At 34.1% G+C, this 24427-nt stretch overlaps 3 protein-coding genes across 4 annotated transcripts; all 3 read right to left on the reverse strand.

Moving 5' to 3' along the window:
• Window positions 1-84: 84 nt before the first annotated feature.
• Window positions 85-1369, reverse strand: LOC146922533 (putative F-box/FBD/LRR-repeat protein At1g78760). Its single transcript, XM_085711553.1, has 2 exons — window positions 355-1369; window positions 85-246 (listed from the first exon to the last, which is right to left on the reverse strand). The coding sequence occupies exons 1-2, from the start codon at window positions 1267-1269 to the stop codon at window positions 85-87; spliced, it is 1077 nt and encodes a 358-aa protein (XP_085567679.1). The 5' UTR covers window positions 1270-1369.
• A 10901-nt stretch (window positions 1370-12270) lies between these two features.
• Window positions 12271-20211, reverse strand: LOC146922534 (uncharacterized). 2 transcript variants are annotated; one of them, XM_085715406.1, is made up of 9 exons: window positions 20165-20211; window positions 19011-19111; window positions 18715-18784; window positions 18566-18635; window positions 17780-17847; window positions 17611-17691; window positions 13523-13708; window positions 13334-13441; window positions 12271-12828 (listed from the first exon to the last, which is right to left on the reverse strand). In XM_085715406.1, the coding sequence occupies exons 1-9, from the start codon at window positions 20195-20197 to the stop codon at window positions 12454-12456; spliced, it is 1092 nt and encodes a 363-aa protein (XP_085571532.1). In that variant the 5' UTR covers window positions 20198-20211; the 3' UTR covers window positions 12271-12453. The 2 variants fall into 2 exon arrangements, with proteins under 2 accessions (XP_085571532.1, XP_085571533.1); XM_085715407.1 differs by having other exon boundaries at window positions 12739-12854.
• A 2518-nt stretch (window positions 20212-22729) lies between these two features.
• On the reverse strand, window positions 22730-23518 carry LOC146922535 (uncharacterized). Its single transcript, XM_085711554.1, has 2 exons — window positions 23172-23518; window positions 22730-22916 (listed from the first exon to the last, which is right to left on the reverse strand). Exons 1-2 carry the CDS (start codon window positions 23516-23518, stop codon window positions 22730-22732), a joined length of 534 nt encoding a protein of 177 aa, XP_085567680.1.
• Window positions 23519-24427: the final 909 nt, after the last annotated feature.

The raw sequence follows: 24427 nt of genomic DNA on the forward strand, positions 1-24427 counted from the left end.
TGGGGGCCAAGGGAAATGAAAAATAAAAGAAGGCAAAAATCAAACCAGAAAAATTGTGTTTTACAAGTTGTAAGGACATTTACCTTAATGAGGTAAGATGTCAACCTTTGCTGATGGTGCATTTTGAAGCAAAAATTCCACTAATCCTTTAGGTATGGATGAATCTCTCATTTCTACTTTAAGTGACTTCAAGTTATACAAGGTAGGGAACTGAACCTTCAATATATTAGGAACTAAGGAGAGAACCTAATCAATGTGACAGAAGACTCTAAATCAGCATGTATGGAAGAAAAAATGATGTAATAAAAAGTTAAAATTGCTAAATTTTCTCAAAACAAATATTCGCTAAATTACCTTAAGAGTTGTTGAAGTGACTGACAATGATTTGATATTTGCAAGCTCAACCAGCCAGTTGAGTAGAAACAAAGGAGACTCTGTGCAAGTTACCCACATTTCTACATTAAGATTTACATGTTCGATAGAAGAGAGATTTATATTGCTCTCACAAAGTTTCTGTAAAGGACCATGCCCGCAATAAACAAAGGTACAAAGATTTGGAGTGGATAACTGAAATTTCATCTCAGACTTGTAACAGTAGGTTCCTATTGTTAAATTGGCTAGTGTGGCACTCACTACGTATAGGTTTAAATAATCAAGAACTATACAACCGGCAATGACCAAACTATTCAATTTGTTTAATGTCGAAAAGGGATTGACACAACCATCATTGCCGACACAAAAGATAAAACGATGTAGAGACAAGTTGGTTAACTGTGGTAAATTCAGAGAATTAGGAAATAAATTTTGATGAGAATAATTGTCAATTGTGAGTTTAAGAGTGGTTAATGTTTGACATGAAAAGAAGGAAGGGGGAAATTGTGGATTAAAACATTTGACATCAACTTGTAATTGTTGCACATTATGTGAGAAAGCATATTTCAAAATTCTTTTGAGTAAGCGAGGGTCCATTGTACCTGAACGGTGAAAATCGAGGGCTAGCAGTGAGGTAGTGTCATTGCGAAGAGACAAAACATGAGAAACAAATTTGGTGAAACCCTTGAGATTTTTTGGAAAGCGTATAGAACTTAATTTAAGGGATGAAAGATGTTTCCAGAGATTGTTCCATCTTGGGGACAATATGCATGTTTGGACTGCATGTTTGGTGTCTAGAAAAGAGAGTATGTGAAGTAGAAGACAATCAGACAAGTCGCTAAGTCTGTCTTGGATAGGGTTAGGGTTAGGGTTATGGTTATGCCTTTGTCTCTTCATCGTGATTATCACACATAGAACAAAAAAGCAATTATGCGGCGGCACTGAAGCAAAATGTTGTATCGTTGATACAAAGAAGTGATTGAAGAAACGAGATTGTTGATTTCACGATGGAGTTGGAATCAACAAATAAAATTACCTATTTTTTTGCCATTATTTTTGAAGCAATCATCAAATAAAATTACCTATTTTTTTGCCATTATATTTGAAATTGTAACTTTCGTACAATAATACCCCCAATTATTAGGAAATTTGAAAAACCTAGTTAAATTGTCAAATGTTAGTCAATTACCCCCCTCCGCTTTTTTTTATTGCTACACTCTATGTTGTGGAAGTTAACCGTACATGTGGCACCTCCACAAGTACTAAACGTTATGGAATATCATAGTGGAGTAATAGCAGAAAAATAGACGATAGAACTGTTGGAACAATAGTAAAAAATTAGTTAAAAAGTTGTTAGTCAGATTATTTGGCTGAGTCGCAGACTAGGTCGCTCTCTCTAAGACGTATTGTGACATTGTTTAAAATTGTGCAAGTAGACTATCAACCACTTTTGACATAATTTTTTGATGGGCTTAAAACTCAGGTAGTTGTAATCCCAGCCACTCTATCGGGTGAATATATTATTGTCGCGTCATTTTTCGGAGATCAAGGCTATTTGATTAGCTTTTGACTCACTTTTCATTTCACGACTGAACATTTTAATTTTTTAAGAAAAGGGGGAAAAAAAATTCAAACCACCCCATATTGAAAAGATTTAGGGTTCGGGGGTTAGTTACATAAAGGGAAGGTGCAAGCACCCTTTATGTCCGTAATACTCTACGGGAACCTCTTGGTTTTATCTAAATAATGTGTTATAACTTGCTTGTTTTGAAAAAAAATGGAATTTTGAATGATTAAAAGTACAAAGACCTAATTATCTACATTTTATTGATTTGGAAAGACAAATGTCCTTTGCCTACGTACCCGTGAGGGATCAAAATCACGTAGTTCGTGGTACAGCTCACATTTTGGATCGGAATGGAGCCTGTGAATTCGGATTTGGATAGACGAGCGTGAACAGGATGTGTTTGGACTGGAAATGCTTGCGTGACAGTTTTTTTTTATTTTTATCAACTAAAAAAAATCTAAGAATACAAATAACAAAGGAATGAAAATAAAAAAGATAACTATACGGAAATTAGTTTTTTTTTTTGGGACTTATCTTAAAGAAAAAAAAAGAAGTAATTAATTAATTAAATAAATGAATGACTAATTAAAATAAAAAATGACTAATAAGAATAAAATCGAAATTAATTAAACAAAATAAAAGATGGAAATAACGACTAAACAAGAGAAGAGGGCTTGACTCGGAACCAAAATGAGGTATTTTAAAATACCTCTCTGCCGAATTTTTGATTGAAAAATCAGAGATCGATCAGGGTCAGGTGACGCGTGTCAGTGGTGTCTTAGGTCAAAAATTGGGGTATGACAGATGCCCCTATGTAAGTTTCTTCGTACGAAGATTTGAAGATAGAATCTTTGATTCGATCGAACCGAAGAGACTTAAATACAAAGTACACCAATTTTGGACCTAAGATGTTACGAATGCTCGTGATGCAAGTATGAATGTAGGACGACAAATATGACTTGACTGAGACGAGAAACAACAACGAGATACCCAAATTCATTGAAGAAAAAGGGATCCGACTCCGCTAGGGAGAATGTAGTTTCACTGGGGAAAATGATTGTCCACTATCTGTATGATAGATGTATGAAAAGACAAATGAAAGGAAACAAAATCTTGAACAGACACTGGGAATTTTGAAATGTATTTGTAAACTGATGGTTTGTAGAAACTGACATTTGAAGTTAAATTTGATTGGTGACATCTTTGAACCAGACACACTGGGGATGATACTTTTGACATTCCGTCATCCGACAAAATGGGGAACGACACTTGAGAAAACATAAATTGAGTGGCGTCTCGTCATCCGACATAACGGGAGATGACACTGTTGACATTCCGTCATCCGATAAAACGGGGAATGACACTCTTGATATTCCGTAATCCGACTAAGTGGGGAATGAAATTCTGATATTCCGTAATCCGACAAAGCGGGGAATGATGACTTTGATCTTCCGTAATCCGACAAAGCGGGGAAAGACACATTTGATATTCCGTAATCCGTTAAATCGGGGAATGAAACACTTGATATTTCGTAATCCGACAAAATGGGGAATGATGGTTTGATATTCCGTAATCCGTTAATACCGGAGAATGAAACACTTGATATTTCGTAATCCGACAAAACGGGGAATGATGATTTGATCTTCCGTAATCCGTTAAACCGGGGAATGAAACACTTGATATTCCGTAATCCGACAAAACGGGGAATGACGATTCAATATTCCGTAATCCGTTAAACCGGGGAATGATTTTGATCTCCCGTAATCTGTAACACCCCGTTTTCCCAACGTAAAAATTTCTTAAATAAAATCAGAGTTTTTCATCATAAAACGGAATGTCACATTTCTTAAAAAACGTAAATGGAATAATAATTTATCCTTCAAAAATATAACAACATAATCTTTAAAACTTCGCAGCGGAATAGTTTGACAACTTAAATAATCTTTGGCACAAGGGCCTCAATATAAAATTTCATAAAACTTAGTTCAACATCAATTCTTGAAAGATTCATAAAGTAATACGTAAGGAACAGAAAGTAAAGACATAATCCCATCCTCTTACGTATCAGAGCACCTAAGACACACTTGTGAGGAGTCCACTCACGACCGCAACTAATCCTGGTTACCTGCAAGTTACCCATACGAAGAGCAACATTTCCAAGCAGAGGGGTGAGATTTCTCAAACAATAATATTAAGCATATAAATCATATAAAGTACATTCAACAACTTAAACATCTTATAATTCATTAATCATATCTAATAACTTAAACTTCCTTAACTAGTGTCATTATCCTTCCTACATTAGTCATATACTTCATCAAGTAATCTCAATTATTATTCATAAAACATCTTATCTTAAATCATGATCATAAGCATCAATATCTAACACCAAATATAATCGTAAGCATCATCATATAATTCACATAAGTATCATTATCAAAACATAGCATTTATCGAAAACAACTTCATAATCAAGTTCATAATCAACTTCATAAACAAACATCATCATTAAATCATAATCATCAAATCACAATCAAACTTCATAATCAAACCTCACTTAACTCGACAATGCGACTCAACTCGACTATGTAACTCTTAACATCTCAATCATCTTAGCATCTTGACAACTTAAAAACTTGACAACTCGACAACTTCACATCTTAAATCATCTTAAAACTTCTTGATATGCAAATGCATGTGGTACCATTCAACAACATAAATGAGCGTAATTAGGCTCTTCAACATGTGAGCATAAAGCTGCCGGGCTTAAAGCCCCCAACTTAGTTTGAGCACAAAGGCTGCCGGGCCTAAAGCCCCCAACTTTAATGAGCACAAGGCTGCCGGGCCTAAAGCCCCCAACTTTAATGAGCACAAGGCTGTCGTGCCTAAAGCCCCCAACTTTAATGAGTATGCAATGGACTCAACTTCCTACAACTTAGACAACTTCATGAACATCTATGACATCCTAACATCTTGATATCTTGACAACATAACATCTTAATAACTTGATGACTTCATAACGACTTGACGACTTAACAACCCTTATCATCTTAACGTCTTAACATCTTAACATCTTGACAACATATGGATCACATAAATAATTCATGTCATATCATAATATAACAATATCAAATGATAATAAACAACATCTTAAAACATCATATTCATCAATCATAAACAACTTCATATAACATCGTATTTAAACATCAACAATAATTCACTATGTATCTTTGTAAAAACATAATAAATTATCCACAACATATTTTCATGTCAAACCAAAACTATTGGAAAGATATCACAAATATCAACAACTTTCATGTTTACAACAAAGATCAATTCAAAACAGAAACATATGAACAAAACGCAAAAACATGAAACAGAGAATGCTGTCACCGTACAATTTTGCAAAGACCTCTCTGTAGTATTTTCATCATAACTCACAGACCAAACATCATTTTCACGTCAAATCAAATCCACTAGAAAGCTAACAAAATTATCTAAAACTTTCATGTTTACGCCTAAGACCAATTCTGTACCGATCAATATCAGTTTTCATTTTAAATTCGGAAAAGTTGTGCTGAAAGTCCATAAAAATTTACTGTGACCTACGTGCAGTAATTTGATCATAACTCAAGTTCTATAAATCCTATTGACGTGAGACCAACGGCATTAGAAAGCTAACATCCATACATACAACTTTCGTGTTTACACCGAAACCCAGTTCGGAACTTAAACTTGTCAAACTGAGACAATAAAAACACGTTTTGCACATTGACAGCAAAATCACAGTTCAGCTGCGATTTCGCTTTGGGGAAATCTTTTCCACTTCTTATTCGATCCAATACTCTCCAAACTTGACCCTAATCTTTACCCTATGATTGCCCTATCATTAGAACACTAATTATTCATCAACTTACTGTATGCAAATTCAAAGGGTTCTCAAATCTATTAACAACCTATTACAATTATTAAACCCTACTTCTTAAATTCACCAACATCTCATCCAATTCCATGGTTTTAACCTCAAAACTACATACAATAATCATCCTATGGGTTATCTAAGGACTGTATACAATTTCTACATCAATTCAACAAGTTTTCATCATCTAATCATCAAATCTCTCTCAAAACCCTAATTCTCAAATTCTCACAAACTTTCCCCAACTTGTTAGATGCAATCTAATGATTTAACAACTTAATATTAATGCAAGATAGTCTCACCTTCACCTTAGATTAATTCCTGAATCAGCAGCAGCGTTCTTCTTTCCTAAGGTCTTCTCCTCTTCTCTTGACTTCTCTCTTCTCTTCTCTTCTTTCTTGTTCTCCTCTTTTCCAAAAAGCGGTTTAAGGTAAACTCTTTCTAACCTAAGCTTCTCTATTTATAATACTAAAATATTCTTCCCAAATCTATTTAGGCCCAACAACTTATTCTTCTTTCTATTCTAACCCCAAATTCCACTCACAGTAATAATCCTCATAATCTTATTTATTTCTAAATTAAATATATCTCTCACAAATAACAAATATATTTCTACACCAAATAACAAATATATCTCTTCATTGAATAATAAATATATTTCTACACTAGATAACATATATATTTCCACACAAAATAACAAATATATTTCTACACTAAATAACATATATATTTCTACACAAAATAACAAATATATTTCTACACCAAATAATATATATATTTATACACAAAATAACAAATATATCTCTTCATCAAATAACAAATATATTTCTACACAAAATAACCCCACAACTTAATATTTATTTTATTTTCGAATCTTATTTTATTAAACAATAAAATAAGTCACAACGTCTCATAAATTTCTCTAAAATCATATCAATCACATAAATCTTATAAATCACACTAATCATATAAATATATTCTAAAACTCATTTAAAATAATTAAATAAAAAGGAGGGCGTTACATAATCCGACGAAACGGAGAAAGACACTTGAGAGAATAGAAATTGAGTGACGTCTCGTCATCCGACGTACCGGGAGATGACACATTTGACATTCCGTAATCCGACCAGGAGGGGAATGAGATACCTGAGAAGATAAAGATTGAGTGACATCTCGTTTTCTGACAAAGCAGGGGACGACACTTTCGAGAAAATAAAATGTGATTTCAAACTGTTCATTGGTTGTAACTGATCGTTTGAAACATGATGAAAGGTAAACTCTAGCGGTCCATTGTTTAGGACTGGCAGCTTGAAACAAGATAAAAAGGTAAACTCAATCGGTCCGTTGTTTAGGACTGGCAGCTTGAAACAAGATAAAAAGGTAAACCCAAACGGTCCGTTGTTTAGGACTGACAGCTTGAAACAAGATAAAATGTAGACACAAGCGGTCCATTGTTTAGGACTGGCAGTGATGACAGTCAGTCATTCACTATTTTTAGAGTCTTTTTAATTAAGTTTTTAGTCTATTATTATTAGTTTAGTATTTAAGTTAAGGTCATTTTAAATAAATAGTTGTTTTTAATTTATTGAGTCAGAGTATATTATTATCATCTATTAGCACTAATGGTGGCTAAATGACCAACAAAAAGAGCCACAACGTGGCAGACCATTGAAGAAAAGAAAATGTGTTTCATTGGCTTTGAAATAGACAAAAACTAGCATGTCTCCTTACATATATATTCAAGCAACGTGATGCATAAGTGAGAAAGGAGAAAATAATGGAATGGGCCTTTGACCCAAATTTGCCTTGGTTGACCCGAGAATAAAAAGAAGGATTGGCAATTGTTATAAAGGCTGCGCACAGTACAGAAAAGGGGCACATTCACGTTATGGAATAGAAACCCACATCACGGTTTTGGAGAAGGAAGAAACGGAAGTGAAGAATTGTGGGAGGACAGAAGCTGCGCATACACAAAGAAATAGAAGGCACTAGGATCGAAGAAAAGCAAAACATCTATGTTTGTAATTTCTTTTATTCGTGTTTTTTATTCATTTGCTATGTCTAGCTAATTTCTTTGATTAGGTCTGAGATGATTTTAATTGGAGCTGTTTGAACCATGTGATTGTATGAACTCTTTTCAATACAATTATAATCCTAGTTTTATTCAGAATTGTTTGCTCTTAATGCTTTTTGTATACTGATCACATATAAACTGAATTCAAATAATCTAATAATTCTGGTTAATCTAACGGCTCAGTCTAGGGATAGATGATTGTTAGGTTATGACATAAAAATTAACGTTCATAAACCCTTTAACGGTTACGAACTCACATAAGGGATTAGGGTGTTGTAGCTTTAGAAGTGTGTTCTGAGTCAAGGGATTGATCAAAACAATTTTGTTAATTTGTCGTGAGTCTAGGAGAATAATTGTAGAGGCTAGGTGCAATTTACCAAACATCGATAATTAATTGATTCGAAAGACCTGATCACTTTTTATCTCTATAATTTCCAAAACCATTTATTTTGATTTTTATTTCCTGTTGAACTCAATCAAATATATGCTCTACATACTCACTATTTTTTAAATCCTTTATTTTAACGATTTTTCCGAGTAGAAATTAAAACAGTCCCTGTGGACACGAACTTATAAATTTTATTACTTCGATGCATTTTTAGTACACTTGCTAAAAGTCTATCAGCTTGAAACAAGATAAAAAGTAGACTCAAGCGGTTCGTTGTTTAGGACTGGCAGCTTGAAACAAGACGAAAGGTAAACTCAAGCGGTCCGTTGTTTAGGACTGACAGCTTGAAACAATTGAAGACTGAAACAAGAGAATACGATCAAACAAGACTTTGGGTGACTGATGCAATCATGTGTGAATGATGTTGTGTATATATTGTGTATATATGCATGAATGTATGAATATGTGAAAGTATTAATGTATGAATGTACGATTGTATAAATGTTTGAATGTATGGATGTAACTTGTACGACTGTATAAACTGTATATGACGGGTGACTCGATGAAACGAGACACGACGAGTAAGATGGGAGGTGGACTGACATCGCAGTACAAACATTCGACAAACTTCCTTGAAGATGATATTATTGTGAAAAAAAATTGAGCCATTGATGGGGGTGAAGCCTGGCACAAGGTGGCAATTGATGCTTCTTGTGGATAAAGCCTATTGTTAACCAAAAGAATCTGGAAGAAGTCGCCATTTTGTAAACCGGCGCAGAGTGTTCTTCCCCTGGCATGCTTCAGCAGTCATGTTTTTTGTATATTTTTTGTTTTGAAAATCCCTAACTTTTGCCTGGACCGCCCTTTCAGGTTTTCAGTCCACCGGGAGTATATTCCTTTTTTATGCCCCTAATTTTTGCCTGGACCGCCCTTTCGGGTTTTCAACTCATCGAGCTTTTATTTTTGTATTTTTTTGTATTTTTGGACTATAACAGCATCTTGCTCAAAGCAGAGGTCTTCTCCATAATGATTAGCCATGTTTCTCTTCCGGAGTGTAACCGTTCTCGAGGCGGATGCTGATGTACGCTTCATCTTCTCACGAGTTCAAAGAGAGTGTGCTTGTTGTTCACACTTTTCAAAAGATGTAAAAAAAGTTTTGTATTTTGAAATTTTTGCTTCAAGTATTGCCATCAAAAATAGAAGAAATTTTGCAAATAGAATAAATGAGAATTCCAAATAAATGGGCACAGGCTTCAAATTTGATTAATTGAATGGTGGCCTACAAATGGCGAGGCCCCACGGATCTTTGAAAAATTTGGAAAATGTTAAATGTATGGGAAGGTACATTAAACACAATAACCGTTATATTCCTTAACAACTTTGAATGCCCCAGCTCCGAGTCTTTGATCTGCAGATGCTTCGAATAGGAGGTTCTTTTGACGACTGGATGCCCCAAGAGGACTGTGCTGGCTGATGTAGTTACTTGTCATGATCCTTAACTTTTGCATAGATCGCCCTTTTGGGTTTCAATCTATCAGGATAATCATTTTTGTTCATGTCTCTAATTTTTGCCTGGACCGCCCTTTTAGGTTTTCAATCCACCGAGATGCTCATTTTTGCCTAAGTCGCCTTTTCAGGTTTGCGACTTATCGAGCTTTTATTTTTGACGAAGTATTTCTTGACTGCATCGGCACTCACGGACGTGCGAGTTTGTGACCATCCATAGTTACGAAAGTCATTGCACACAACTCTTCAAAGTTAGGCATCCACTTGCCACTGGAGTCTGGTTGGAAAGTAGTACAAAGTTCCCTTCTTGAAATTCATGGGGACGAACCTTTTTGTAAGAAGCTTGTTTCAAACCTCTTTTGATATATTTGTACAAGGTCGTCATGCGTTTAAATTCGATCAAGCTTGGACTTTAGCAGAACTCCTATTGACAGGACTTCGATCTCCGCGGGAGGCAGGGTCTCCATGTTGTATACTTGAGGGAAGGAGGGGGGCTGCCCCTGTTGAAATGTGTAATGAAGCACGATACTCCTGTGAGGCAATGGTAATATCTCATGCCAGTCTTTGTAAGTGACTGCCATCTTCTGAACAATGTTCTTGATTTTTGTTTGCAGCTTCGATGGCTAAGATGCCCCCGTATGTGAGAGATCTCATCGGGAGTCTCTTCATTCTTCCCTTCTTCAGCTTCGGACACAGGGAACTCAAAGTTAGAAGAGAGTACATGGTTAATGTGTTCAACGGGTTTATTAATGCATGATTTGATTATTGATTTGGACAAGTAAGTATAAGTTATGATTATGCAGATATTTGAGAATGATTATATTTTTGGTTTTTTGTATTACCATTTTTCCAGAAAAAAAACACAAAATAAAACAAAGTCGGGATCAAAACGACCTTTTTCTTAATGACGACAATACTTAAAGCAAAGAGCCCGCACAAGTTCACTTTCGCCTCGGGCAGAACGAAAGGATTCTTTTTGAAAAACGAAAATCAACAAGCAACACATTATTCGAACAAAAGAAATAGTTGAAGGAACAAAACACAACGACCCTAAATGCGGCAAACCACTCCATGTTTCACTAAAATTACGCACCACCTCTTCAGGATGAGGTCCCGTGGTTCGGTATCATATTAGCTTTGCACATTTTGATTCAAGTCTGTGAAGGACAGGACTTTGTCTTTGACTAAATCTTGAACTGCATTCCTCAAAGCATAACAGCGCTCAACATCATGACCTGGAGCCCCTTGATGGAAGACACATGAGAGGTCGGCTCTAAAACCTGCGGGCAATTTTCCGGGCATCGGAGGAGGCGGCCTGGTTTGGACATAATTCCCTTTGAGCAAAGATGGGAGCAACTCAGCAAACTTCATGGGAATTGGATCAAACCGTGTCCTCGGAGCCTGTTGTCGAGGTTGTTGTTGCTGATACGGTTGTTGAGGCTGATAAAGCGGTTGTTGAATGGCATTGGTAGCGGGTGTAATAGCAGCCACATGTTGATAAGCCGGACGTTTTTGCTAAGGTCTCCCCTGGGCCAACATGCTCACTTCTTGTTCGTTCTTTCTCAGAACATTGTTCCCAAATTGATTAGAACTGCTGGCAGGTACACTTTCCATAACTTATCATCCTTCTCGGACTCCTTCTTCCAACTGTACACCCATACCAACCATCTCTGCAAAGTTCTTGGGCGCACTTCCGACCATCTTCTTGTAGTAGAACTGATTGAGAGTTTTTAAGAAAAGTTTGGTCATCTCCTTCTCTTCTACACGCGGGCTGACCTGGGCAGCGAAATTTCTCCACCGCTGAGCATATTCGTTGAATGTTTCTTTTTCTCCCTGAGTCACTACTAGAAAACTCGGATTTAGCGACGGCAGTATTCCGTCGCAAAATAGTAAAAAATCCGTAGCAAACGATTTTCTGACGGATTTTGCGACGCGACAGAAATCCGTCGTAATAATGGGGGTCGGAAAAAATTAGCGAGGGAAAATCATTTCCGTCGCTCATTGCTGCGGAAAACAACCGGTCGCAAACCCCAAAAACCCGTCGCTAAACCCCAAATAATATGGTTGTGTGTCACCCAGTTTTCCGTCACAAAATACCGACGTTTTATTTATCCGTCACAAATTTCTAAGGGATAAAACCGTTGCAAATTTCTGAGAGAATACTTCCGTCGTAAAACTTCTGGGAATTTGTCTAGCGTCGAATTGGTGGCGGACGCTTTTTGTGACTCTTTAAAATTTCCGTCGCAAATATAAAGCTTTTTTTTCTCCCTAAAAATTAGATTAGGAAATTTCTCAATTTCTTCTCAAAACATTTTTGAATATAAAAAAAGGTGATGAAAAATTACAATATAAAATATATTAATATGATAAGATATGATAAAAATCACATTAATACTTAATAAAAACCCTTTTTGCTTGCGTTCACAAAAATCACACTACTTATCTTTTGCATGAAAATATATTGAAATAATTACTAAATAGTATTAGAACATTTACTTTAAAATTCTCAATAATATGATAAATAATCAAGTAAGTGGACACGTATGTTGATCCTAACTCGAACGATGAGGTCGATAAGGAGGTAGATGTGAATGGCATTGTTGAAAAGACTCCTTGAATTTCTGAAACTACTCTCGGAGCAATTGCGAATCCTCCTGTGACTGTTGTGACTGCTCTCGAGCTAAACGTGACTCCTCCTGTGATGCACGAATTAATTCCTCATTAGTTTTCAACCGCTCCTTGAGTTCCATGTTTTCAGCTGACATTTTAGATATTGCAGTCCTCATATGCTCATATTCAGATGGTGAGATGCCGTCAGATGATCTGGATGAAGAATGCTTGTATTTTCCTGCCTCTGTCCCCAAACCATATATGCGTCCTTTCTTGTCGACTCCTCCAACTACGTCCAAGAAGATGAAGTTATCTGACTGATGGTCATTAGACACATCATCCCCCTCTGTTTGCTGTGAGTTCCTTTCAAAATTCCATCTTTCATATTCATCCTACAAAATTAGAGTTCATCTTAATTCTAACGTACAAAAATATGAAATTAAATTAATTACTACAATTAAATTCATATATAAACCAATCAATAACAACTTAAACAAATTAAAACCAGCTTTTAATTAATAACTAAGTTATCATGACTTCTTTCTAAGTGAAGAAACATAAGATTATCACGTTCAGATGTCAGAACCTGATGAACAATAATAAGCATGCAGAACATTAAAAACTATAGCACAAAAGCAGGCAACATACAACAATATACATGATTAAATAACAAAAAACAATTATAGCACATGATGGCAGAGTTATAGTATAGCAGCATGCATCAATACACATAAGGACAATTATAAATACTAATTTTAAAGTATTTCTAATTACCTTGACTATCCACCAGCATACCAAGTCCACAAAAGGATATAACTAATTCTAGAAATTTTTTAATTATTTTATGTTTATTTGACAAAAGGCTGGAAATGAAAATCTCATCGAATTGTAACTTACCGCAACCATTTGAGATTTGGAGGATACCCACTTTGATGGATCACCTTTCATTTTGTATGTCTTTTGATACACCTCCCAGCAGCTTGGAGTCATCTTTGAGTCAGTTTTCTATAGTACAAGATAAATAGATTAGTATTATTATTAATTTAAATCACTATGCTTTGCTGCAAATATAATTTGTTTACTTACTAATCTTTTAGAATGCTCGGTTGTTGGAATTGACCCACAAGTGTGCAATGGACCATCAGAGGATCTTCTATTTTGCTTATTAACTTCTGCCTTGTCCTTCCATTTACTATCGTACCCATCAGATGCCTTATGATGATAAGTCTTCTTTATGTCTTGCTCATGCTCAGGAAGCCACTTATATATCCTCTGCAATAAAAGCAATGTAAGTAATATAGGATAAACCGGACATCAAACTAGGAACTCCAAATGTGACCTTCACAATGCATTACATATGTTATTCAACTAATAAAGTTCTACGCATTGTGTCATAAGCAAACCAACTCACATATGCACATTAACAAGCAAACCGATTCACCATCACTTACTATATCTTCAGTTGATTCATGGATTTTCATACCACAATACTATTTCAGCAAATTAATCAATATGTCACATACCAAACATTCACAATTTATGCCAACGCATTTAATTACAATCATGCAAATGTTTGCTAATTTCTGCCTCATTGAATAATATGACCAAGATAGCCAATTTAATTTAAAGATTTAGATCACTAAGTATTGATATGCTGTTAAGTGCTTACTTCAATGCTCCTGTACACTGAAATGAGACAAACGTATCAATTTTATATGGAATAAACTCTCACATGATATCTCTCCCCAATGGTTTATAATATTAAAGTAAACAAATGTATCGGTAGATACATTGGTGATTATGCATATGTTTAATGTTTGTGAGAACACATGTTTCATATGATATTTCGTAATGGAGCTGTGAAAGAAAATGAAGATCCAAATGTATGGGTAAAAGTTAGACTAGTTATTTTCAACACTCAACAACCTAGTAATATGGGTGAGTAGTGATTACTGATTACATAAACATATGATGCTTGGAAGTGAAAATCTGTTAGAAGTTATAACTGGAACTTGCAAAGGGTGTCACTGGAAGTCTCGAAGTTGTAAAATTTACATGGAAATGTTTACAAGAGTGGTGAAAAAAAGTGCACCCTAGAATTATTAAATTTGTATGTGTTTGAGAAATGGGATGATGTGTAGGTTGCCTTGTAGATTGGGGTTGTTGGATATTTATAGGTTGCCTAGTATAGTAAGGTGGTTGGGTGTCTGCAGGCCTAGGTGCTTGAAATATGGAAGAATGTGACAAATTAGTTTTATGCTTACCTCTCCCTTTTTCTTTAACTTTTTTTATGCCTATACCAACACCTCTTCCACTGCCCCTTGTGTTATCATTGTCTTCCATCTATATACATATAAAACTAAGTACTACCTACGACCCTATATACAAGACCCTTTTGTTAAAATCACGGAAATTAATAAAGTAGATATTTATATTAAAGTTGTTTGTAATTATTATTCTTTTTACAATTTTATCCTTAAGAGAGAGAGTTAGTTTATGTTTTCCATATGCTATTTATTGCTAATTCAAGAAAAAGATGTATAATAAATAGAGGCATGTATGTAAAAAAATAATTAATGTAGTTAGAAATAGCAAAGGGGTCTTGTAAAAAGGGACACAAAAATTTCTCAAAAGGGTCTTATAATTAGGGACGGAGGTAGTAATTAACTACAGTACATAAAAAAGTTAAAAGAAATTAAAAGGCACACAAAATTAAACATGGGCATAAACAAGTTATCAGGCGCTGATGCATTATTTACCCATCACTACAATATTAGTCATGGACAGTATATCACTTGATAAATTAATATCAAGTGTTAAGAACTTACGGGAAACTAAGATTTTGCTTATGTCTCCTTCTTATAAAGACTAATCATGGAAAGACCAAGTACATTGCTCTCTGTAAAACTAATCATGGACAGAGTTCCATGTCAAAGAACATCACCCAAAGCTTAGTAAAAATACTATGAAAAAAAAGACAACAAAAAGAGTGCTTGGGGAATACCTCAAGCCCAATACCACCCGTTCTCCCTAATTACTCATTAAAAACAAAATCAAAAATCAAAATTATCGATCTATACAAAATATGTTCTCCCTAATTAATAATTAAAAAAAATTAACCATCCAAATTTCATACACTAGTTTGAAGCAAACAACACAAAAAAGGGGATTCAACCGGAAGAGAGACCAAAAATTCTTCGCTAACTAAAACATATAAATCTGTAAAAAAACCAAATCACAAACAAATTGACAAAATACCAGAAAGAAAAATCAAAACCTCAATAGATAAGCATTCAAATTGTGCATACCCAATTCAGTTAGCATAATTTACAGCATAAAAACAAGAGAATGAGAAAAAATAGTTTGAAACCTGTTTGCAGCAACCAAGTGAGATGAGCTAAGTGAGCAACGGGCTGAGAGAAGTGAAGGATTTAGGAACCTGTTTGCGACAGCAAAGTAATATTAGCGATAAATTGATCGAAGTGAACTGATGAGTGAAGGCTTTGGGAATTAGATTGATGAAGTGAAGATTTAGGGCAAATGAATTTGGGAATTAGAGAGGGGAGATTAGGTTAGGAACCAATTGGGGGACTGTTTGGGAGTTAGATTGATGAAGGATGAATGGATTTTGGTATCTGTTACAAACCTGATGAGCGATTGCTGATTGATGGGTGAATGAGGAAAAATTTGGGTTTTGTTATGTATCTGTTTGTTATAATAATAATAATGAACGATGTGAGGGAGAAAGTGGTGTTTTGTTATTTATATAATAATAATAATAATAATAATAATAATAATAATAATAATAATAATAATAATAATAATAATAAAAATAATAATAATTGCTTCAAAAAAAAGAAAATAATAATAATAAAAATAATAATGATAATAATAATAATAATAATAATAATAATAATAATATTAATAATAATAATGTATCACAGTATATAATTGGGAGCAAAAATGTTCTATTGTTTGTGTTATTGAAAAGATAAAAAAATTTATTATATATTTTTTAATAAAGAATTTTTATTATATTTGTTATATTATTGTTAAAAGATTAACGTAATTTGTTACCTATAACAATGAAACCGTTATATCTATTTGAAAAATTCAAGTTTTTTTTTTTATAACAAACTTTTGTTACATATAATAGTGAGAGTAGAAATTCTATAAATAAGACTGTAATGTTGTATCAAACTAGTATAAAAGTGGTCAACTCAGACGTATGCACCCTACAGATTTCAATTCCCCAAACAAAAATGAATATTCAATACATGTTTCCTTACTGAACCGATTGGAAGTAAGAATAAGAAAATAAATAAACCAATCTGGACTTATCAGTGATAGACAAGATTAACCAACATTTACTTCGGAACCATTTTTGAATATGTAATTAATGATTTTATATATCAATAAGTTTTGTACAGGAATAGGTAGCAAATGAACATAGATCCCCTTTACCCAAGGTCAAAACCAAGAAAAACACAAACAAGGACCATTTCAGTACACAATTGTTCATATTTTCTATTGTTAAGCTAGTGTCATGAATCAACTTATCAACAATCTCATAATCCTAAGCTATTACTAAGTGAGGATACTTGAATGGAGTTAGGGTGCGTTTGTTTCAGCTTTAAAAAAAATAGATTTTGTGTCAAAAGAATCTAGAGATTTTTTTTTAGAGATTTTAAAAAAATCTGAAGTTATTTGTGTTTGCCTACTATCCATAAAAATCCATTTTGTTAAAAAAATGAGTTCTAACATGCACATGTGTTATCTCCTTGTTGTTGAAAAAAATAGATTTTGAGAAAAGCTAATCCTAATAGCTTTTCATTTTAGGGTCAAAATAGATTTTTTTGATAAAATGATTTTTCTAAAAATCCTAAACAAACACTTAAAAATGAAAAAAGTGATTTTTTTTTTAGGGATAAAAATAGATTTTTTTTGAAAAAAATCTGAAACAAACGGGCCCTTATATGGACGTCTCTGACACTGCCTCTCACATGAGTTACATGGGTTTGAAATGTTGCTAATGTACAGCTCTCCCTATCTAGTGCTGAAATTCAATTGAATGTAGTTATCACGTATTTTAACGCCATTAACCATCTAAATTGATGTCAAAATTTGATTTCAAATTTAAGTGTCGAAATTACACAACTCAAAAATAAACATACCGGTGGATTAATGAGTATTAAGTTGTTAAGCTTCTCCTGGTGATTGCTTGCATACTTAACTACAACTGGTACGAAATATCCCTGCAAACAAACAAGACTAATGCTATGTCAAAGAAGAAATTACTTTAACTAGTCGATCCATGATTCTTAGTAGCCAATGGAAACTTACTTGAACAACAAGTGAGACTTTGGTAAAAGCTAGCTCATCAATAAGTGACTCCAATGATGACACATATTCTGCATGGAATAAGAAAAATAAATCATTTCAGTTTTTCATGAATCTTTCATTATTTTGTTTTTCAAAGCAAGAATCCTTAGTAATCAAAATAGATTCTAGAGGTATTGAATTTTTTTGGCATGTTTGAATGTTTTTGCCTTTAGAATTTGAAGTTTTTGCCTCTACAGTTGACTTTTAGCCTCAAATTTATTGTTCAACTCACTTTTACATGAATGTATCAAAATATAAATCATTTTACATTAAACTCACTTTTATTCAGAATCAACTCATTCAATGTCAATTTTTGTCACTATGAAACCAAACATACACGCAATTACAGTCAAGGGTGTAGTCGAACCCATATTTGGGTTGAGGCTTATCAGAAAACCCAAATCCTGAAATAGAAAATGAAAATGGAGTGAACATTTAGACTCCTTACACACAAATTGAACCACAGATCTACTAAATTTGAGGTAAATGAAAGCTTACTTATCAAGGAAATATAGATCCCAAAAATAACATTAACAAACTCAATATCTGTTCTCAAAGATTTCATTCACTGAAAGTATTTTACAAAATTCTATGCTTCTAAAAGCATCCATTAATTTGGTTTATATCAATTAAAAGCCATAAAGTAAGCATTGACACAAAGCATAGTTGAATATGTCAGGACATATAACTACAAATAAAATAGAAGAAATTCTAGTTACCTATTCAATGAAAACAGTGTGATCTTACCTAGCCAATCAAATGTTACAGCGTGATAGTCCTTGGAGAGTACTGGAAGAACCTTATGATAAGAAAATACCTAGGCAGCAACATAGAAATCATGTTAATTGTGATTGATCATATAAGAATATGCCTAGGGAGAAACAAATGAAACTCACATGTAAAGGGAAACCATGGATTAATATCACTGAAGGATTATCAACACTTCCGCGTTCGACACAAAACCGTCTATTTTAGAGAATCATATTCAAATAATACGATTCAATTAGTAATTAGGAATAAAGTACAGTGAAAAAACTGAAACTGATTCTTAATCAAGTATTTTAGCATTACATATAAATGTCAAGCTTAACTTCAACTGAGATAATAACTGCATTTTTCCTTAATTTGTCATGTGTTCTTCTAATTTGAAAATAGAAAATCATTGACATAATGATACACTTAGTTTAATTACCTGAAACGATCGCAGGTAGCTTGAGAGCTTGTACCCATTGTTAGCCCAAAAATTGGATCTTTTGCTTTTTCACCAGTTCCAGGAATTGAATAGGCTTCAACCTAATCATATCAACAACAACAAAAGTTGGATAAAAAACATATTATAGTGTTCAAAATTTTAACATTCTAACCTCAACTTAATGAAGTTCAAATAATAAAAGGGATTATTTTCTGTGTATCATAATATTGTAACCTTACACTTCACAATCAATTTAGTCATGCTCAGAATGTATTTTTCAAAGTAATAAAAACTATACTATACTTTAACATTTGAATTATAAAGTAAATCCTTAGTTATATATCATTCAAGTCTAGAAAAATTATCACTTAGGTCCTTAGAAAGATTTTGTAACCAAGTTAGTGCCACAATCACTAGCATGCTAACAAATTTGTCACTGACGGTTGAATTGTTGGCAAAAAAATTTAGATAACCATGGTGATAACAATTTTTTTTCAATACAAAAAAACATCACATTGCTGCTAGACATGAGTGAAACCCCTTCTAATTATTGTTCAAGAGAGCTCGAGTTCAATTCCTAACTAGAAAAATCGTTTGCCAAACTTTATTTACTTCGCAGTCGAACTCTGGATCACCAGACCCTTGGAGGCCGGAGGGTCAAGACAAAAAAAAAACTTTTGACAGCAACTAAGAAATGGATGAACTCATAAAATGGAGACTTAAAATCAAACTAGATTTCTTATTGAAAGAAGCTATGTGGTACCATGTCATGAACTAACTATCCTAAAAGAACTAATAGGTGAAGGGGTATGAATGATATTTTTGACATCTCAACGGCCAATACCAAGTAGAAATTAAGTCTATAGGCTTCTCTCATTATCTGAGAAGTTATGCTAACTACTGTTTTTACTAGAGTCAAAAATACCTTCATTTAATTGAAATAATAACAACAATTTCCCAACCTATTTTATTGAGAGCAGATTCTTCATGAATAGGATATAGAATTAAAAGAAACATAATGAAAACACTATGTATATCATTATTTGAGAAGTGCTATATCTTCGCATAATTTATTTGAGAAGTGCTATTATTTGAAATTTTAATTTAACATGAATGTAAACAAGAAGGAAATCTGGATGTCTATTTTCTCATACCTGTGAATCTCCTTCAGCCATTTGTCTATGCATGTTCTATGAAATTCATGATGGCAAGGCAGAACTCGCACGTTGTCTCCATCCTTTACTCCACAAGGCATTTATAGCATCTGATAAATTATAAGGTTAGCATTGGTAACAGCAAAATACCGCTATTATAATCAAATATTAGTGAAATACCTACGCTAAGTAAAGATCAGAAAAATAAAAGGTCCACAAACATACATGTACACTGATGAATAAATAGTGCTTTTTCTCTTTTTTTCTTCTAGCAATTAAGAAATGAAAAATGTTGTTGTTCAAAAACTATATTTACATATGTTGAGTTAATCTAGCTAGCTGGTTATTATTATCCATTATAAGTTATTAATATATTTTCATATGTTATTCTATCAATTGTTGCCTACTAAACTTTTATACTTTTTCCCAGCATTTGCCATTACTTCTTATATATTTCACAAAACATGTAGAGCCTTGACTCTGGAAACTTTAGCATCTCATGCATTTGTAGCTAACCTGCACAAGTGTAGTTTTAGAAAGAATAGAGCGGCGCATTTGGGGCATTTGATATTGGGTCAGGGGGTAGCAGTTAATCCCTCAAAGATCAAGTGCATTCCATTATTTTCCAGCTCCACGTATGCTCGGCCTCACAAGCTATTATCGGAAATTTGTCAAGGATTATGGGAAGGTGGCGAAACCCTTGACAGAATTAACCAAGAAGAACAATTTTCATAGGGAAAATGAGGCAACTGAAACTTTACAAACCCTTAAGAGAAAATGACGCAACCACCGGTGTTCGCCTTACCAAACTTCACCATACTCATTGAGGTGGAATGCGATGCATCAGTTAAGGAATTGGGGCGGTGCTGATGAATAATAGACAGCCTATTGCATATTACAGAGAGGCCTTATCTGAAGGCAATTTGAAGAGACAATAATGTTGGTGTAAGAGGATCATCTTAGAATTAATGGCTAGGCTAGTAGTATCCTTCTACTAGATTTGGTTTTTTCTTTCTATTATGTTGTAACTTCCTCCATTTGTATTCTAATAAAATTCCATCTAGTTCATTCTCATTCTCCTTTGACTCTATTAGTTTGAGATATAAATGGTTTTGTTAGTTAAATTTTGTTTAGATAAAGGGTATATTTCTGATATAAGTTGAGTTGGTTGACAATTATTAGATTTCAACTTCGTATGGTTGTATAAATATCTATCATGAGTAGATTGCAAATATAGCTCATAGATTGTAAATATAGCCGAGTTTTGTGGTGATCTAAATTCCTATATGCACCACAGCTATCTGTTAGGACTTTTCTGCTGAAGATTATTGTCTCCTTTTATAAACCATCGCAAAACACCTCAAGCATAGTTTTGAGCCTTATTCTAGTTTGTATTAAAATGATAAAGTGAAAATAATATCATGCTGGGATTTGTACTATTCAATTATGAATGAATAAATTCACAAGACACACATCATAACCAGCTTGTAGACAAATAAGAAGTAACTCGAAATCAAATAGATTTCGTCTCCCTTATTCGAAAGTTGTCTTGGTTTGTCATGTGATGCTTGTACACCCTGTTTTGTTAAAACATTTTGTGTGTGTGTGTGTGTGTCTATATATATATATATATATATATAAAGACCTTAGCAATAATTTCAAACTAGCAGATTCCCCTTACTATAACATTGACAAGGAACGCTAAAATATTCCTTTGACAGCCTATAGCCACAGTAGGCATAAATTTTAAAAGATTGCTGATTTGAAATCATAACTACAAGTTTCTCTCCTGTTACCGAGAACCTGCAAGGGTTTAACTTTAGCTTGTGTAAGTGATGAGAAACTCTATTTTCCCTCATTCAAATTAATGGAACAGTCTCTCTAGACCCAATAAGTTATCCCTCTCATAAAACCTCAACATTTATACCACTACATCAACTCAATTTGCTTCCGCCAAGTTGGTTAGTAAAAACACATGATGCTCAATACATTGCAATTGCAAATTTCATGTATCTAATCACAGTTAAACATAGAGCAACACATTAAAGTGTAACGGTATAGGATTATCATAGGTTATATTGGACCTGTCTACACCATTAGTTTTCCATCGACTTTTAGCTGGTACAGATTATAAATTCCATAGAGATGTAATGTGAAGTTTGATGGTACCATAGCTAATATACATAAGATTTGTCAAGTAAATAATTTGTCAGAGGTAACATCCATACTATGTCAGAAGTTATTTCAACTTGTCAGAGGTAACATCATTTGAAATTGCATACTATAGTAAGTACTTGTGTTAGTTGTGTAAGTATTTGGAAGAGCCTATTGATATCATACCATAAGCTATTTTCAGCTTATCTTTACAAACTAGCTTATAAAAACAACTTAAACAGAACTTACATTAAGTCCTCCTTATTCCCTATTCAATCGTCGAAAAAGTTTACACTTAACAGATAACCACATGCCCATTAAGCCAGTATTGAATAAGTGTTTAACTAAACGGTTGACTCAAACACCCCTTACACCTTGTTTTTATTGAGATTTGCTTACAGACTTAACCTCTTACAATGAGAAAATGAGAGCATTCATCGCAAGCAAATTTATATGAGAAGAAAGATACATACGATTTGCAAGCCCTTCAGATGCTGCTTTCAACTTCTTCGGGTTAACATAGATGTCATACCGATCCTGACGCAATTCATTCGCTGTAGAGGCTGAAACCCCATGTTTTGCTTCAGGCAATTCCCACCTGAAACACAAAAACAAAAAATTGCCATAGTTTAGAAACTACAAACAACTTCAATTCCCTCTTAATACCCAATTTACTAACAAGTGCAGCTTTGAATGAAAAGTAATTCTATTTAAAATTGCCACAGTTTTGATTCTAACTTGGAAATAATTTTTCACCATAGTAGAACAACCAATCACACGCAAAATCAATAACCTAGAAATTGAATTGAAAAAAAAATGAAAAATTGAAGAATAATAAGGAATGAAAATGAACCTTCTAGCGCCAAAGGTAACTTGTGGAAGAGAAACGAAAGCGCGAAGAGGATTGATAGCATCAGGAGATACAGAAGATCGAAGTTTGGGATCAGATTGAAGAACCCATTTCGATGCAGAGAATGATGAAGACGACGCCATTTCATCTCTGAATAATTTGGAAGTAAGACAGTGTCGTAGAACTTCGGGAAGCACGTCGGCGTTATCTTGAACGACGTGTCGTTCATTAACAACGTTGATTTTTGCGATTGGATTATTCTTTTGTGCTAATTTGGTTACAGCTTGTTTGGATTCTTGGAAGAAATAAGTTGCTTCTTTTCCTGCTAACCTTCCCGCTAGAAAACTCATTTTCCAGATTATTTACACTTTGTTTTTTTTTTTCTGGAAATGAAGAGTAATTGAACAGATCTATGTATAAAGAGGCTTTCACGCGTTTGTCTAAGTAAATGGAAGACTCTTAACAAAAAATATGTGCTACATAATAAATAATACAATTAAAATAATATAACAACAGGGTCATCATGGCCTGGTGGTAATGCGTCGTGCACATTTGTTGAGGGTCACGGGTTCGAGTCTCAGCACAAACATAAGTAAATATTAATTTATTTTTGCATCATTTGATATCAAAAACGCGAAAATCTCGTTGTGACGGGTATCCAAGGACGTCGCAAAGCATTTGTGGAATCTACGACAGAAAATGTGACGGAACAGTTATAGAAGGAACAAGACCGTCGCTAAATCCCTCACAAAACTTGGGAATCTCAAATTTCTGACGGAATTTATGACTGATAAGTATCGACGACTGAAACCCTCGCAAAACCCGTCGCTAATGACACCTTATCAGTAACCCTCACAAAATCCGTCACAATTTGCGACGAAATTTAAACCCTCACAAATTTCCGTCGCTAAAACCGAATTTTCTAGTAGTGAGTCATAGCCTGAAGATCGCTTCGGTCTGGGGCCATATCCACATTATAATTGTATTGTTCCACAAAAGCATTACACAAATCACTGAAAGTTCAAATCTTCGTTTTGTCTAGATTCATGTACCACTTTGAGGCAGGACTAGCCAAACTCTCTTGAAAGTAATAGATAAGGACCGAATCATCCTTGGCATAGGTAGACATCTTTCTCACATACACTGTTAGATGTTCCTCAGGATAGGAGTTCCCCTTATACTTCTCGAAAACTGGTACCTTGAACTTGTGGGGTATCTGGACGTTTGGCACCAAGCAGAGATCGTAAGCAGATTTCCCA

Source organism: Medicago sativa, chromosome 5, assembly GCF_051527215.1.
Source record: "Medicago sativa cultivar Bolivia chromosome 5, Bolivia_mono, whole genome shotgun sequence".
NCBI classification, from domain to species: Eukaryota; Viridiplantae; Streptophyta; class Magnoliopsida; order Fabales; family Fabaceae; genus Medicago; species Medicago sativa.

Excerpts from the sequence above, each read along its gene's own strand:
- LOC146922533 (XM_085711553.1), bottom strand. The coding sequence starts at position 1,269 with ATGAAGAGACAAAGGCATAACCATAACCCTAACCCTAACCCTATCCAA. Across the intron at positions 247-354 it reads TCACTTCAACAACTCTTAAG|GTTCTCTCCTTAGTTCCTAA; the intron begins GTAATTTAGCGA and ends CACATTGATTAG.
- LOC146922534 (XM_085715406.1), bottom strand. The coding sequence starts at position 20,197 with ATGCATAGACAAATGGCTGAAGGAGATTCACAG. Across the intron at positions 18,785-19,010 it reads GCTACCTGCGATCGTTTCAG|ACGGTTTTGTGTCGAACGCG; the intron begins GTAATTAAACTA and ends TCTCTAAAATAG. Across the intron at positions 12,829-13,333 it reads CCAAATCTCAAATGGTTGCG|GATGAATATGAAAGATGGAA; the intron begins GTAAGTTACAAT and ends CTAATTTTGTAG.
- LOC146922535 (XM_085711554.1), bottom strand. The coding sequence starts at position 23,518 with ATGAGTTTTCTAGCGGGAAGGTTAGCAGGAAAAGAAGCAACTTATTTC. Across the intron at positions 22,917-23,171 it reads GTTACCTTTGGCGCTAGAAG|GTGGGAATTGCCTGAAGCAA; the intron begins GTTCATTTTCAT and ends TTTGTGTTTCAG.